This window comes from Apus apus, chromosome 20 (assembly GCF_020740795.1).
Source record: "Apus apus isolate bApuApu2 chromosome 20, bApuApu2.pri.cur, whole genome shotgun sequence".
Classification (NCBI taxonomy): domain Eukaryota; kingdom Metazoa; phylum Chordata; class Aves; order Apodiformes; family Apodidae; genus Apus; species Apus apus.
Genome location: NC_067301.1, coordinates 7,080,612 through 7,096,514, shown reverse-complemented (window position 1 = coordinate 7,096,514; position 15,903 = coordinate 7,080,612). Strand labels below are relative to the sequence as shown.

General features: G+C 45.3%; 1 protein-coding gene across 15 annotated transcripts in view; it reads right to left on the bottom strand.

The window, feature by feature from the left end:
- EIF4G3 (eukaryotic translation initiation factor 4 gamma 3) overlaps positions 1-15,903 on the bottom strand; it is a 152,682-nt gene that overhangs the window by 104,056 nt on the left and 32,723 nt on the right. For 14 of the 15 annotated variants that reach the window (XR_007891356.1, XM_051637339.1, XM_051637340.1 and 11 more), the window contains exon 2: positions 3,933-4,008. Coding sequence is in view for 13 of the 15 variants with exons in the window: in XM_051637339.1 (XP_051493299.1) it covers positions 3,933-4,008 (76 nt within the window). In the remaining 2 variants the exon portion in view is untranslated. Of the gene's footprint in view, positions 1-3,932; positions 4,009-8,796; positions 8,902-15,903 lie in introns of those variants that run through there. The other variant, XM_051637349.1, reaches the window with a different exon arrangement.

Below are 15,903 nucleotides of genomic sequence, written 5' to 3'. Positions count from 1 at the left end.
GATAGGACTTCCTACAAACAGCCAAGTCCAACTTAGTGGACCCACAACAAAGTATCAGCTGCCCTTCCAGGACAAGCAAGTGCCTTTCACGCCAGCTACAGCAACCCCAGTATTTCTCCACCTCCTACAACAAGCTACTTACAAATAAACTGAAATGTCAGGTCCAGATTCAAAAGTTAACAGGTGATAAAGGAAGACAAACCTGCTGAGTTAGTGTGTTTATCCATCAAGTCAAAATTTAAAAAAATCAACCAGGGAAAGACCCTACAAGCTCATCCCTTGTGTCATGGGGTGTTTGCCCTCATGGTACCAGTGGTTTGGATTTCTGTGTATTAAACGGATTCTGCAGAACATAACCTTGGGCTGGGAATACTAAAGAAACAAATCTCTTTCTTAAGCCTAAAATCAAATTATGACTAAAAATGGATACACAAAATTACATATTACTTTGCTAGATAATCACTTTCTTTTTCAAGTGAGCAGCAAGAGGCTGCCTGTTGACATTAGTTTTCCAGGAGCCTGTGTTTTAAAGCAAATAATGAATGGAACATGATCTAAAAACTCAGGCTGGAATTCTCTCTTTTCCTTTTGAGCTTGAATCTTTTGGTTTTAGCATCTTGCATTTTTTCAGTTTTGGATTATTGTTCCTCCTCCAGGTGCCTAATTTCAGATACATGATTGTGTCCATTCACTTTAGTTCAGGATGGATGGGACATGCCATGAGCATCCCTGGATTACAGGGAACATCTGGCCAGGATACAATAGTTTATCATTGAGAACTGCTCTTTCCCTAAACAAAGCGCCAAGAAATAGAGAGTTCAGACTTGGACAGAACCTTTTTCTTTCCAGAACTGTATTTATTCACTTGGGCTGGTGCAAAGAGCTTCAGAGCAGCAGTGCTGGCACCCAAGGAACTGAGCATCCCTCTTGCCCACTTTGCAGCCGGCCTCCTGACCCAGATCCTTGCCTTAAGCACAGGGTGCCTGGAGCTGCTAATCCCCCCCATAATCTCCCTTCTACAGGATTCTCCTCATGGCAGGAAGATCCCTTTAAAGGACAGAAAGGCAAATCACAGAACCTCTGCTGGGTGTGAAATGATCAGGGGGCCACCAACAGGCACCATGCTGCAGAAAAGATATGAAGTGAAAGCCCAGAGAAGGGAATGATGGGGTCAAGCCTTCATCACTGAAACTTTGGAGCAAGTAGATTCTTCAACACCTCACTTTCCTATTACCTTTTTTACCATCAGCTGGCACTGAGCAGGTCCTCCAGTCCTCTAAGCACCCTCCTGGCCCAAACCTATAACCAACAGGGAAAGCACAGAGGCAGCTGCCGAGTCCCTGCACAGTGGTAACCAGACCACAGACCTCCTCCTAAACCAGCCCAAATACTGGAGAACTGCCCTGCGGAATCCAAGTGGAAAGCCACAGATGATGACTGAGCAAATAAAAAGTGGAAGTGAAGAAGCAGTCCCTGGGTGCTGAGGATGGGGCACTCTGTAATACTCCACTTTGGTGAAATCTGGACAAACTAGATTTAAAAAAACCTCACAAACTAAACCCCAACCTCTTTGTTGCAAACCCAGCCCTTACACACATAATGCTGTTATTTGAGTTATAAATTGCAGAGACCTGTGATGAATAAATTTGGCAAGGACCTCTGATCACGTGCCTCTTCCATCCTAATTCATAATTCTGAGGACTTACTCTAAATTCCCAATCTGCCAAGAGCTTCAAATAGAAGCTCAACAGGAACCTAGTGAGAAATTTCTCTCCTTGCCATAAACCACGTCATTTTCTCTCAAACTTGTGTTTTCTTGAAGCCTAGAACCAACATATTCACTCCCAACCCTGGGTTCTATTCCTGTAACATCTCAAGGAAGTGATATTTTTCCACACTGGAAAGCTATTTTAGGTGGTTCCTCACAGTTGCTTTTATATTTTATATTAATTCATATTTTTACAGTCATCTTTCCCCACAGGGATCTGAATTATGTCTTGGGAGGAAAGAATTGAAAAAAATAACCTTCCTTCCCCCCCCCCCCCCCCAAGAAAAGGAATTCAGATATTTTAAAGTGTTTTTAAAGTGTTTTATGGGTTATACGTAGGATAACATATACTGAAATTCATATTCCTTTGGTTTTGCCTTTTTTCATACATACATGAGTGTGTTTATACATGTGATACTGAGAACAGACCTAGCAAAAAAAACACAAAAAAACATTTTGCAGCTCAAATCTGTGGATCCACAGCTGTCAAAACCACAAACCTTTAAATTTTAAGCCCTTGTCAGAGTTGTAGCCCAACCCTTCCAGCTCATCTGGATGGAAATCCACCTCTGACTGCCCACCAGACCACCCATGGTCAAGTCTTCCTGCTACTACAACTACTACCCAAGTCTCTGCCTTTCCTGGACCAACAGGCTCTAGATTTTTGCACTTAATCCTGCACAAACCTCAGCCTTGCATGGCTGGACAACAGACTCTGGTCAAAGAAGAGGTCACAAAACTCTTCTCTACAACCCATAAAAGGAAGGGGCCAAAGATGCTCCAGCCCCAGGCTCTGCATGTGGAAGAGACAGAGCTGGTAACCCCTTCTCCAGTGATTCATGCAAACAAGGACAAGGAGAAAACCTTGTAGAGCAGCTTATGTTTCTCTATAAGCAGCTTATGTTACTGCATAAATGCAGTGAATTTCTCCTATCTACAGCTTTTCTTCCTGTTTTCCAAATAATTAAAAGAGCAGCTTAAAAGTGGGTTTTTGGCATTAAAAATATTTGCACTAGCCTACCAGAAAAGCAAAATATTACTTTCCCAGGGCTGTGCTGATTTAGCAAAGCTTGTAAATACCACTGGGCTTCCAGCTATTACCATGTGAAAAAAAAGAAGAAAAAAAAAAAATCAATAAAAGGAAAATAGTGTCATATGTTCACAACTAAATGATGCTGTTTCTAAGCTAAATTTCCTCCATAATCAACCTTTCCACACAAACATGTAAGGACATTGAGCAAAAAGCACCTACCCCAAATATTCAATCTACCATCAAAACATGTCTTCCTCTGTCTAATGGAATGCTTCACATGAGAAACAAATCTCCCTTGACTGTTTTTCTGATAAGAAACAATTAGAAAGATGCAGCCACTGACACACTCCAACCAACTAGTCTTCAAGAGGCAGGAGGCATGAAAGGGATGGTTATGAACCAACAGGTTCAAAATATGGCCAGGAATGTTTTTAATCAGGTGAAAAACTGTTAGGAAAACTCACTCTTATACATGCTAAAAAAACCTACACTTTAAAAAAGGAATGGATCTCAAAGTCACTGAGACTTCTTGTTTTCTTACTTGCATGCTATAAAACATTAGGAGATTTAGGTTAGATATCAGGAAGAATATCTTCCTTGTGTGGGTGATGAGACACTGGAACAGGTTGCTCAGAGAGATGCTGTGGCTGCCCCATCCCTGGCAGTGTTGAAGGGCAGGTTGGATGGGGCTTGGAGCAACCTGGGCTGGTGGGAGATGTCCCTGCCCATGCAGGGGGGATGGATCTAGATGATGTTTAAGGTCCCTTCCTACTCAAACGATTCTAGAGTTGGAAGGGACCTTTGAAGATCATCTAGTCCAACCCCCTGCCAGAGCAGGATCATATACCATACATCCCAAAGGAACACGTTCAGATGAGTTTGGAACATCTCCAGGGAAGGAGCCTCCACAACCTCTCTGGTCCTCATGCAGCAGCATTTATTTTAGGAGGCAAAAAAAAACCCACAACAACATACTGCATTTGTTTAATTGTATGTTTTTTTAAACGGTGTGGGGTTTAAATGTATTGGTTTTGAGAAACTATAGATTTCCCTGATGCTTGGGAAAGGTGCTCCTGTCAGAAGCGCTGCACCCTCGGTGCCACCAGCGAAGGGACCCTCCAGGATACTCACAGTGCTGTACACAGCAGAGACAGTCGGCGTGAAGATCCGATCCTCAAGGGGCTGCTGGACAGGACCTCGGGGGATTCTGCAACACAGCAAGTCAAGGAAAGCACCGTGGAAGGAAGGGTCGTGGTCAGGGTGACAGCCTCAGCCAACACGGTGTCGGTCAGTGCGGCCGGTCACCTCCCACGCTCAGGCAGACAAACACTTCTGAGGTACCCACAGGCAACCAGGCAGCTAGGATCCTTCAAGGGTTTCCAAAGAGGAGCGCAGTGTGGCTTCAAAAGGCAGATTTCACCAACAAACACATGAAGAGAACTCGAAAAAACAAACAAATCACCCGAACAATCTACAAAACCTTCATCCTGTCAAAGAGAATCCCCTACCTCTTTTTTTTTTTTTTAAAGAGTAAGGGAAAAAAAACACCAAACCCCACAAGCCCTTCACATTCAGCTGGACAAACCCTGCTGATCAGCAGGGCATTTTCTGACAAAGGCAGTGCCTGTTTTGCTGGCCATGCAGGAATCGGGTTAGAATTGTTTCCTTGTTTGCCTCTCTTCACCCAGTAACTCCTTTCCTCACCCACCCACCAGAATCGCTTCTAAAAGGGGCTGCTGGATTTTAACTTCTGATGAGCTGCTGCAAGGTTATTTGGAGGCAAATCACAATAGTTTTCTTACATTGGAAAGGTTTTGTGGGAATCTGGGGGGGGGGGGGGGGCGGGGGAAGAGAAAAAGACTATGCAGCAAACAAAAAAGCCAGAATCTGTTTCAGTTGTGGAAGCAACCAAAAGGATGCAGGTATTTTAAAGGAAAAACCTCTTGACTTCACTAATGCCCCCTGCCCAGCACATGTCTACTCAGTACCTGCTGCCACTGTCATCAAAAGCCATGCTGAAAAATTTTCCACTAACTGCCATATCCAGATTTCACCTTTTTGCGGTTTACATTTGAGATGTCAAAGCCTCTTGGCAGATGAGAACAACTGGATTGATTCTGCTCCTTGCACAGACCTCATGCTAATGTGTCGGCAGATGCTTTAAAAAAATACACAAGCATGAAAACACTCACTGGGTTTTGCTCAAATGAGAAAGGAAAAACAACAACAACAACAACGCTAAGTCAAATATTGAAGCTAGAAGATTAGTTCAAGTCTTTCAAGACTCCTCCCTTTGCATTACAAGTTTGAACTCCAAAGAAACGCTGCTGCCTAAACCTCTGCAGAGGCCAAATCAATGCGGCAGGACAGACCCTGCCAGTGCTGTGGAGGCTCCATGGTGATCCAAGCATCACATCCCACCTGCTCCCCATCCTTAAAATATACCAGATTTGAAGGCTGAAGTAAGAACAGTTCAGACACGACCTGCTCTGCATCTGTGGATCTGCCAGATCTCCTCCTCCTAGACCAGAAGCAAATTTACGGTATCTCGCAATCTTGATGCCAAACACATCGCTATGACCATCAGCCCTCACTAAGCAGGCAGAGAAACTGTTCTGTAAACTTCCCATTTTGTTATATATTCCCTGTTTAAAAGCCAGACAAGATAAAAATCCTGCATTAAAGGATTAGGCACGCACAAGACTGCCCCTGACCTCTACAACACCTCTGCACATAAGTAATGTCCCTGTTAAAGCCTGGCAGGTGTAACACAGGACGCCTACAACCAGCTCTGGATTGAGAGAACCCAGATGAGGTTCTCCACGTGGTGCTCACTCAGCCTACACACCTTTATTTTCTTTTTAAAATGAGTGCAAGGCTTACCTGCAATCTGCAGGTTTGCCAGCTTGTGTGTAAACAGTGTTGTTTGGTAAAATAAATAGGTTTTTAACAGCAAAATAAGATGTAAAATCCTGTCTTCAGTGAGACAACAGGAAGATATGCCACAGATTTCAATAGAGCTGAGGCTCTGCTCTTGGCCTTCATCCCCAGTTTTGGAAAACACCAATAGGAAGTCAACACTTGGGAGAGGAAGATTAGAAACACACTGCCAGTCAGAAGAAAAAGCTCCCATATTTTCTGCGTGCCCCATCCCCCCCTCACACCCCAAACCACCTTCTGATGAAGAAGGGGAGGACAGAGGCACAGTTTGAAGCTGCCACCCTTCTGTCACAACTGAGATTTCCCACCTCAAGGCAGTTTTGACAATTAATTGAAGGCATCACTGCTTCAAACGGGATCGTTCCCAAGTTTGGAAAAAAACCTGTTTCATCCCTGAGAAGGTTGGGATTTATTTTCTTATTTTAGAACTTATATAAGCCAGGAGAAAATAATCTTCTTTGAGTAGAGTAACCTCTCTTTTTGCACCCAGGAAGGGCTGCCTAAAGGAATGGGCAGCTGAGATGGATTTTCAGAGTTTGAGGTTGCTCTTTAAGATCGCTTCTGGAAAGGGAGGATTCCTCTCAGGCTGAAAAGAAACCTCTGAAGTCCGTCTTGCCAAAGGACTTAACCTGGACGCAACACTAATAGGGACAAAAATGCCTTAAATTCCAGTAAGTCTTAATGAGATGGAATGGTAGGAGAAAATTATTATTTCCAGTATCTAACTTCTCTAGACTGACTCTCTGAGAAGAGCTGGGCTGGTGGAAAGGTTACTGCTACCCTGCAAGCCTCCTGGAGCAGAAGTGGCTGCCCTCCTCCCCCTGATATCCCCCCCAGAGGAGTCCATCCTGGGCTACCAGTTGCTGTTATTTCAGAAGTAAGCCAGGGTGACTGTAAAAGTTCATCAGCAGAATCTTGCTAACGAGGCTGTTTTTTTTGGAGAAGTGCATTTAAGCCTCCAGCACGGTACGTCAGTGGGTCACAGCAGGGAGGGGGGAGATCAAAACTCCATTCAGCAGCATCACCTCATCCATGTCCACAGCAAACCCTCCTCCAGGGCACTCATCTGCTCTCACATCCTGGAGATTTTGTGCCACCAAGAGCTGCACAACCTGAGACATGAAGGGCATGAACGTTGCTCTCCCACTGCCCCCAGCCCAAGTTCAAGTACAACTCAGGGCTTGATTCACCACAGCACAAGGAAAAGGGGACATGCTGAATAAATCAGGCAGCTTTTCACGTTACTATCCTGGCATGCTTAGATCCAATTCAGGAGGATCCAGTGTTCTCCCTCCTCCTCCCCCTACATCCTTGCCACCCATGTCACCCTCTCCAGCTGCATTGATTCAAGTATTTGTGCAGCTCTGAAATGATACAGGAGGGTGGGAAGGGAAACTGGGGGGTGGAAAAGCAAAGTGAAACCCAAACCTCACACCGCTTTCAGAGATCATTCCACTACCACAGGGAGAGACAATGAGGTGGGCAACAACACAGAAGAGCAGGAAGCAGGGGAACCCCCCAGATCACCAGCAGGCTGGTACAGTTGAACCACAGTCTCTGTTTCTCAAGTTTGTGTCGGGCTGAACGACTCTACAGCTTTCCCTCCATGCCAAAAACCAGGAGAAGGATGGCAGCCAGCAGCTAGCACTGCCTCTGGATTCTCCTCATTGCTGTTTAGGGCTCATTAACCCATGAAAAAAAAATATATATACACATTTAAAAATCCACATAAGCAAGATTCTTCTGCCAGATGAATAAAACCAGGCACAGATGCACTGGGAGTTCCACCTAGTCCCCATCTGGCTGCAGCAGTGATTACAAGCTGGGGAATTTCAGGAGCTATTAAAGACCCAGTGGAAGAAGGCAGGCAAAGACAGAAACACTGCTCAGAAATGAACAGAATGTTTCTTGAAATCAAAAGTCTCCCTAAAAAGGAGGAGGGTATCTTTCAATTAGACAGCCACAGCCACACTCTGAGTGGGAGAATATATGACATTTCTGTAAAGTGATTTAAAAAAAAATAAATAAATCCAGATCAGAGCGGCCTGTCAGCTGGAGCATTTGCTGCCAAAAGCAGAGTTAAATAAAAGTCAGGAGGAATTTCTTGCAGAAATCTTCCCCTCATACCACACTTGTCTGCTTGTTCTAATAACGCTACAAAACTGAAACACTGCAAGATTTCCTGTGTGCTTTCACAGCAACAACCAACCTGAAAACATGCAGTAAAAATAGGCTCTTGCAGCAAGAATTTGTACAGGTTTTTCTGCCCTGTTCCTGCTGTCAAGATTGGAGGGGAGAAAAAAACACAAAAACAAAACAGTTACATTTTCTTCCAAAACGGATTCATTTTCCCTCAAACAGGGCTTCTCACCTAAGCTCATTTTCAGCCACCAGCAACCATTTTACCCTGAGCATGCACTGTTGGCCTCCTTCTTCACTCCCAGCTGATGGTAACAAGTAAGCACCTTCTCATATGAATAAAAATATCAGCGGGTACCCAAGGGCTCGTATGCAAACGCCTCACACAAAAACCTTTCCAGACCTCCTGATCTTTATCCCTGCACAGAAAGGGAGCCAATCTCCCACCAACGACCCCCAGGGTTACATAATCCTGATCCGTGTCCCCGCTTGTAACAAAATTGTGTATTTAAATGACAGAAAAAAATACAAGAGAAAACCAACAAACAAGATCACAGAAAATTCAAGCACTCCTTTCAGCTTTTTGGCACAAGGAATTTTTAACACACACACACCCCTCCCCCCCAGCAGGGAGGTATTTGATGGCTGTTCCGTGTTTCTCCTCTGCAGCCTCTTCCCTATTTAACATGCAATTAAAATGCAGGAGGGTGAACATCCTCATGGCACAGCACCTCATTCAGCAGGTTGGGAAACTGCGAGGGCTCTCTCACTTCAAGAGGTGAAAAAGGAAAAGCAAGGCCAGCCACAGCAGCCTGTCCAAACTTCCCCAGCATCACCCCCATCCTCTGCTGCTCTACCACCCCTCTCCCCCCCAGATCGCTGGACCAAGCTCTTTGTTCATCCTGCTCGATCCTACCTGGCAGCAGAGCTCCCGGAGAGCTTTGTCAGGGAGCAGGGGCTTCCTCTCCCCCAGTCGGTGCAGCCCACGGTCGGATCTGTGCCAGCTGGGGATGGCTCCTGAGCTCCCTCGCAGGCAGAGCTCTGGCAGCGCCTGCGCTCTTAAAGAGGCAGTGCAAGGGGGGGTTCAGCCATACCTGGGGGGGAGTTCTACCCCCACACTGGAGAAATCCCCACTTTTCTGCTGTGTACAACCCCAGGGAAGGGAAGGGAGGTAGCATCGCGCTCCTCTTAGACGACATAGGATAAAAAAATCAAACCAGGATCACAAAAGGAAGCATGAGGTGAAAAGCTGAACTCACCTACCTGCACTGAAGGATGAAGATCTTGAAAAGCTTCAGTGCTCCCTGTGGGAAGGGGAATTAAATCGCAGGACAAACTCCCCAGCAAGAAATTTTGCATTTGGTTTCCCTCAGCTTCTCCTAACACAGCAACGGGCACCGCCACAAACCCGTTTATTTAGCCAGTACTTCGTGAATCAATTCCCCCCCTTCACACTAAATTCCTCTTTTGAGAAGCCATGGGAAGGAAAGCTGGTAAAACAAACTACAGCCTTTAAAAAAAATACAGCCAAACCAACCCGAACTCTACCAAGTGACATGTCACATGGGGAAAAAAAAACCTACAGATCAGAACAGTGTCATCTACCACCCCCTCCATGCGGAAATACTACAACCCAGCTTCATCCAAGGGAAAAAAAAAAAAAGTCAAGTTACAAAGAAAATAACTCCAAAGTCAGGAAAATCAGGATTAATGTTGGCTGTGTGACCACAATTCAATCTCTCTGTACATATGCAGAAGCAAGCCCTTAATTACAGAGACACATGCTGGTCTGTGCCCCCGTGGTCTCCACTTCTTTGGCTGTGTTAAAGGAACCTCACACCTTATCCCCTCACAGCTCAGAAGCTCTTAATGAGAGACAATGAATATTACAAAAATCAACATCAGTGTAATTCAAGGACTTCAGAAAAATGTTTTAAGGCTTAAGAAGAACCCAATAAAATGCTCAGCCCTCTCTAACCCCTCCACTGCCCATATCCATTACCATCCCCCAGCCCCACCAACTGCATTCTGCCCAGACATGAAACACCTCCCATCCTTCCAGAGACCTTGTTTCATTTTAGGGTGGCTTTGGGGTTTATGCTTCCTCTGCTTGGGTTTGGTTTTTCATTGCTTGCAGATTCCTGCCAAGGGTCCCATGCCCTTTGGTCAAACCTCAAAGGAAAGAGCTGTCCCTCTGCATTAGAACAGCGGGGTTATTTTCACTTTCTTAGATGGATGCAACTGGTCTTGCGCAAGGCGAGATGTCAAAATAAAGTGTGATTCAGAGCCCTGACTGTATCACAGGTCAAAACCCAACTGGGGATTGTTGTTTCAATGTTTGGTGCTTACTGTTATTTTAGCAGGGAAAAAATAAACACAACTTTTTTGCTGGGATGAACATTCAAATATAGTCCAAGTTAAAAGCTGCAGGTGAAAAAATCCTTTAAAATGCCACGTCAGCTTTTACACCAATACTCAACCCTGACATTAAGGATGTATTTCTGGCTAGTCAAATGTTTTCAAAATGAAGGAACATCATGAAAGGTGTTTGTAAAGTGGCAAAAATGGGGTTTATGGTTTAAAATTCCCAAGCTATTTAATGGAGCAGTACATCAGCATGCCCCCTCTTCCAGTAAAAAGATGCAAACCATACTTCCAAGATTCACTGCCTTCTGTAACGACTTCTACCCAGAAGGATCTTATGGCAAAAGCCATTATTAAGCTTGTTTCAACATTTTATGGCCTAATATAAAGCTCCTTCCTGCAACATGTGTAGTCACTGTTCACCACCCAATTGCCATTTGTCAAACATATAAATTTTAAGTGGATCAATGAAGTGTTTGTGTAAACTACCTTTTTAATCCTTCATGTTGTCTATTAAACAGTAACACTGAGTTCTCTTTATGTTCTCATTTATGAGGTATTGTATACTTGCAAAAAATGCCTTAAATAAGGTATTTATTTTTTTTTTTGTAACAAATCTGCACCTACATAAATATTGTTGATGTTCCACAGTCTCACTGGCTCCTTCAGGAGCTGCCATTGCCTCCTTTGAAATCACTGCCTGCAGGACTCCTTCCTTGCTCCTGTTTGATTATTTGATGATAACTGACAGCGATAAGACTTGTCCCTCCCTCTGCCATTTAAGTGTTCCTCATTAAAGTATCATCTCCCAGGCTTTGTCCAGATCCCAATGCCACAAGCAGTGAGGCTTTTGCTACTTATCCCAGCTTATGCCACACTCAAAACCGACACTCTCCCTGTAATAAAACTTTTCTTGACATTCATCTTAAGCTTTTTACCTAATTACACATCATTAATCTCAGGACTAGCTTTGAAATAATCCCAAACACTTCCTTTCCCTTCTGTCTGCCACATAATGTCACCCAATGCACGCTTGCACTGAACTGAATGGGAACAGGAGAGCTTTTCAACGAAAAGGGGCACACAAATCCCGATGAAACTCAATGGCTGTCGGAAGACAAGCTTTCCAAGGCTGCTCTGAAGCTGCAGCTTGAAAGGAAAATGTGACCTTCAAACGCTTGCTGAAAAGCATGCTTTCCTTCTCCTTGCTGCTGCTGGGATCCAGCATCCTCCAGCTAGTCAGATTTCTTCTCCTTTCCCTCTGTGGGCGAGTCCCGACACGCTCAGGAGGTGCCCTGCTGGGCTGCGTGGGTGCTGCGATGCCGGCGCTCGCGTTTGCACGTCCGACCACAGCACCCAGCGTCAGGGGGCACAAACTCCCTGACATGGGACCTGGAGCTCCTTCCTGACTCCTCGTGCTAACGCTGCACTGCAGCAACCTTCAAAGAGCACGTTCTATTTATACCTGAGCACATCTCCAAGTCCTCCAACTCACATGCTTTTTTTAAACACCCATTCCACAAAACACCTATTTCCGAAGTCTTTCTTCCTCTGTACATCCATCCTCTAACACGTTTTTGCTCCTCACTCACCTTCCTGACATGTAGGTAACATCCTGTGCTGCATTTTTTGCATCAGCAATGCCTTCACAAACCATTTAATACCAAGGCAGGAATTCAAGATATTCACAATATTTTATATTCACATCTGGCTAATCATTAATTATGATAAATGAGATCAGGCCCTTTGTCAGTCTTTGATAGGTACCAGACATCACCGCTGGGTAACACAGCAGTTACTGCTTCTCATCATAGAATGGTTTGGGTTGGAAGGGACCTTAAAGATCATCGAGATCCAACCCCCCTGCATGGGCAGGGACACCTCCCACCAGAACAAGTTGCTCCAAGCCCCATCCAAGCTGCCCTTCAACACTGCCAAGGATGGGCCAGCCACAGCTTCTCCCGACAACCTGTTCCAGTGTCTCACACCACCCCCACACACAAGAATTTCCTCCTAATGTCCTCCCCTCTTCCAGTTTAAAACCAGTACCCCTCGTCCTCTCTACAAGTCCTTGTCCCAGGTCCCTCCCCAGCTTTCCTGGAGCCCCTTCAGGCACTGGAAGGTGCTCTAAGGTCTCCCTGGAGCCTTCTCTTCTCCCAGCCTGTCTCCAGAGCAGAGCTGCTCCAGCCCTCCCCCTCCGGACTCTCTCCAGGAGCTCTATGTTCTTCCTGTGCTGGGGGCTCCAGAACTGGACCTAGTCCTCCAGGTGGGGTCCCATGAGAGATAAGACTTCTCCTTTTAGTCTTTATATGTGACTCATCTCATAGTCAAGCCAACCAGGAACACCAAAGGAAAGCTGGGGGTTAGAGGGAAGATAACAACAGAAAAGAAACCTCTTTGTTGCAAATTAACTGTATTGCCAGCATCTCATTCATTCCCTAATGCTTTCAAATAAAACCCAGCAATATTAAAGAGCACCAGCTGTAGGCAGCTGCAACAGTTACACCTGCAGACAAGCACCTAATTATCCAGTGCTCATTACTTTCAGGCTCAGTTTTGCATCTCTAAATTAAAAAGAACTGCAGACAGCTTGCCAGCACGTAAATCACCCCCAGACCTCGCCTCACCCCGATGCATTTCAGCCAGCCCAGAAGCCACCAGAAGGGAGTCACCAGGGGAGCTCTCAGCCCATGTCCCTGATCAGTGCACCAAACCCCTATAAATTATTTTCCCTAATAAAAACATGTTTCTCAGGGCAACCTGATTGGGATTTTTCACCTCTGTCTTCTTCAACCACAACCCAAGCATTGATGCAAATTGTCTGTTTTCAGCTTAGACCTGGAAACGTTGTTTGGGGTGGAAGAAACTGTGTCTAAAGCCTGCTAATCCTGCTGGGATTTTTTCTGCAGGGAGGTGTTTGTGGGTGGGGGGATGAGGCTGGGAAGGAGGGACTGAATGTTTCTGTAACTGGGAACGTTGGCTTATGGGTATTTTTAACTGCAGCATCGCCAGGAAGTGGGTTTTCAAAGCACAGCCTGAAAAAGGTGAAATCCAGGTTCAGACCAAGCTGCAAAATATTAGTAATTAAAAAAAGTAAGGCACAGAGGTACCCTGGATCCTGTCTGTGCCTGGTCAGGCAACACGTACCGCAAGGTAAACAATGTGCTGGGAAAGCATCTCTTGCTCAGCTACAGCAAATTTCTCACTAGCTGACTTGTTTTAGCTTATTAGTCCATTTTTCTCCATAAAACACCAGCCAATTCCATAATTTTTTTAAAATTCATATTTTACTCTTTAAATACATAGACTGTTCTGAAAGATGGAAAAGTCAATACATTTCATCAGCTCCCTTCAGCTGGAAAGTCATGGTATCAACTCTCCAGAGAGGCAATGGCATCATGGGGAAGGCTGATGTAGCCTTAAATTCCATTTCATTTTAGGAGGGTTATTTATGATTGTACTTGTCTGTGTTAATTAAACCTCCCATTATGCTGCAGAAAACAGGCTACGCTCAGGAACTCTAAACAGCCCCATCAGTCTTCAACAGCCCTACCCTGCTCAGAGGGATTTCTCACCAAAATGTTAAGGTGGGGGAAAAGGCTCAACAGGGTGAGTCTTGGTGGGAAGCACTAAAACTGGCCAAGCTCTGGAGGGTCTGCTGTAAGTTATAGAAGACCATCGTGGGCAATATCCCAAGGAGAAACGCCAGATGAAGCCTGCACTCCAAAAATACACCAAATAAATCATAAGCAGAGATGTGTTGTGACAGCACTGTCCACACCCAGTCAGCTCTGAACAGCTTGGCATCAAAAACCAAGCCCCAAAGTCCTAAGCAGGACAATGCCTCAAAGCCGGGCTCACACCAGCTGATACTGGGCAAAGTGTATCTTAATAGTACATTAAATTGCTACAGATCTTACCTGCTGGGAGGGTGGGGTTGTGCTGCTCTCATCAATTATTAAGCTTTCCTTTGCTTTCTATCCTATACAAGGAGTGGGAATGATGGGTTTAGGTGTTGCTGCTCTTTACATCTGCGAAAGGCAAACCTGGATTTTTGGTTGCCATCTTAAGAAGCTCCACACCAAGATATCATTTCCTTGCTTCTTAAAACACAAACTGATCAATACATGCAGTCATAGTAGGCAGAGTAGATTTGTAAGCATCCAAAATGTGTACATGCACCTTTCCAGATGATTCATATGTATCTAAAAACAGGGGGAAGAAAGGCTGCATCTCCCCAGTGTTGTTTCTGCAGGAGCTGCATGTCCCCAGCCACCAGCCAACTGGGGGGATAACTCACATCAAGTATGACCTGGGTAAGGTGTATGTCATCTTGCTACCAAAAATGGGGAGAGAAGAGAGAGAACCCATTCTGAGAAGGCCAGGTAACTGCAACATGTCTGTGGGTCAGGAAACCACTGAGGTTAGCAGAGGAATATCAAGACAAGGATGGGTGGGGAAATCACCTTGTCCTCTCCCTCCATCACAGCAGTTCTGTATATGAACTCTCAACACTCACTTTGTAATGCTTAGTTCCTCCTCTCAGACTTTTCATTTGACTTTTTAAAAATCCAAATCCAGCACCAGGCTCCTTCCAGGGGAAGGAATGGATTCAGAAAGAAAACAACTCCAGTGGCTGGATGCTCTCTGAGCTGTCCCTACCAGTCCCTGATCTGAAAGGGAGGACAGGTGAGACTCTGTTCTCCAGGCTCCTCAGGGCACAGACAGCACCCACGAGAAGTCAGGTGGCATCAAAGGAAAATTACTGGCATGAATGTGTAATCCAAAGAGCAGGTGCCTGCAGGCAAAAGGACACCATACCAGGAGATGCAGTATTAAGCATCACCCAGCAGCCAAAGAGGTGCTCCTGGCCTCTCCCGGCCGCTTGCTCCAGGCCAGGGCGAGCCCATTCCCAGCTGCTCGCTAAACCAGACCAGGGAGCAGATCTAGGTTAAAATGAACCTTTTCTTCAAACTTTGTTCACCACCCAGCTGTGCTGACAACTATGTGGATCTTAAGGATAGGACCAAGCAGGGACAGAGAGATGGGGACACTGCACCACAAAATGCTCTTCCTATAAGGTCTCCCTAAGCACACCCCTGGCATGTGACACAAGCTCCTGATGCTGAGCCAAACACAGTGATCCTGAACATCATTACAACTTTAAACTGTTGCATAAAACATTCTGGGATTTTTTTTCTAGGTGATTTTGTGGGGTTTTTTTGCAGTCCCAAATGAGAACACAAGTGGATCCTCCTTAAGAAATAATTTTCCTGTAAGAAATAGTAAAAGTCTAAGCTTTAAGCAACTGAATTCACAGCACAACAGCCATCAGAGTTTTACAAATCATAAAAACCTTGGAGGGTTTATTTGAGGGGTGGAAGTTTGGCAGGGCAGGGAAGGGAGGAGCAGGGACACACACTAAGGAAACTAGCTGAACCTTTGCTGCCTTATACCATAAGCAATACCCTTACTTGAGGCCATGGGAGGTCTTCTGAGGCACCACCCAAAACGCAGATGGTCTGTGTATGTGGCTGCAGCTCACGTTGCACAGCTGGGGAGACAGCACACTGAACTGGGAAGCAATGGTTTGCCCCCAGCTGTGCTGCAGAGCTGTGAGGTGACAGCAGGTAAGCAAGCCATGACTGGCATGTGGGTT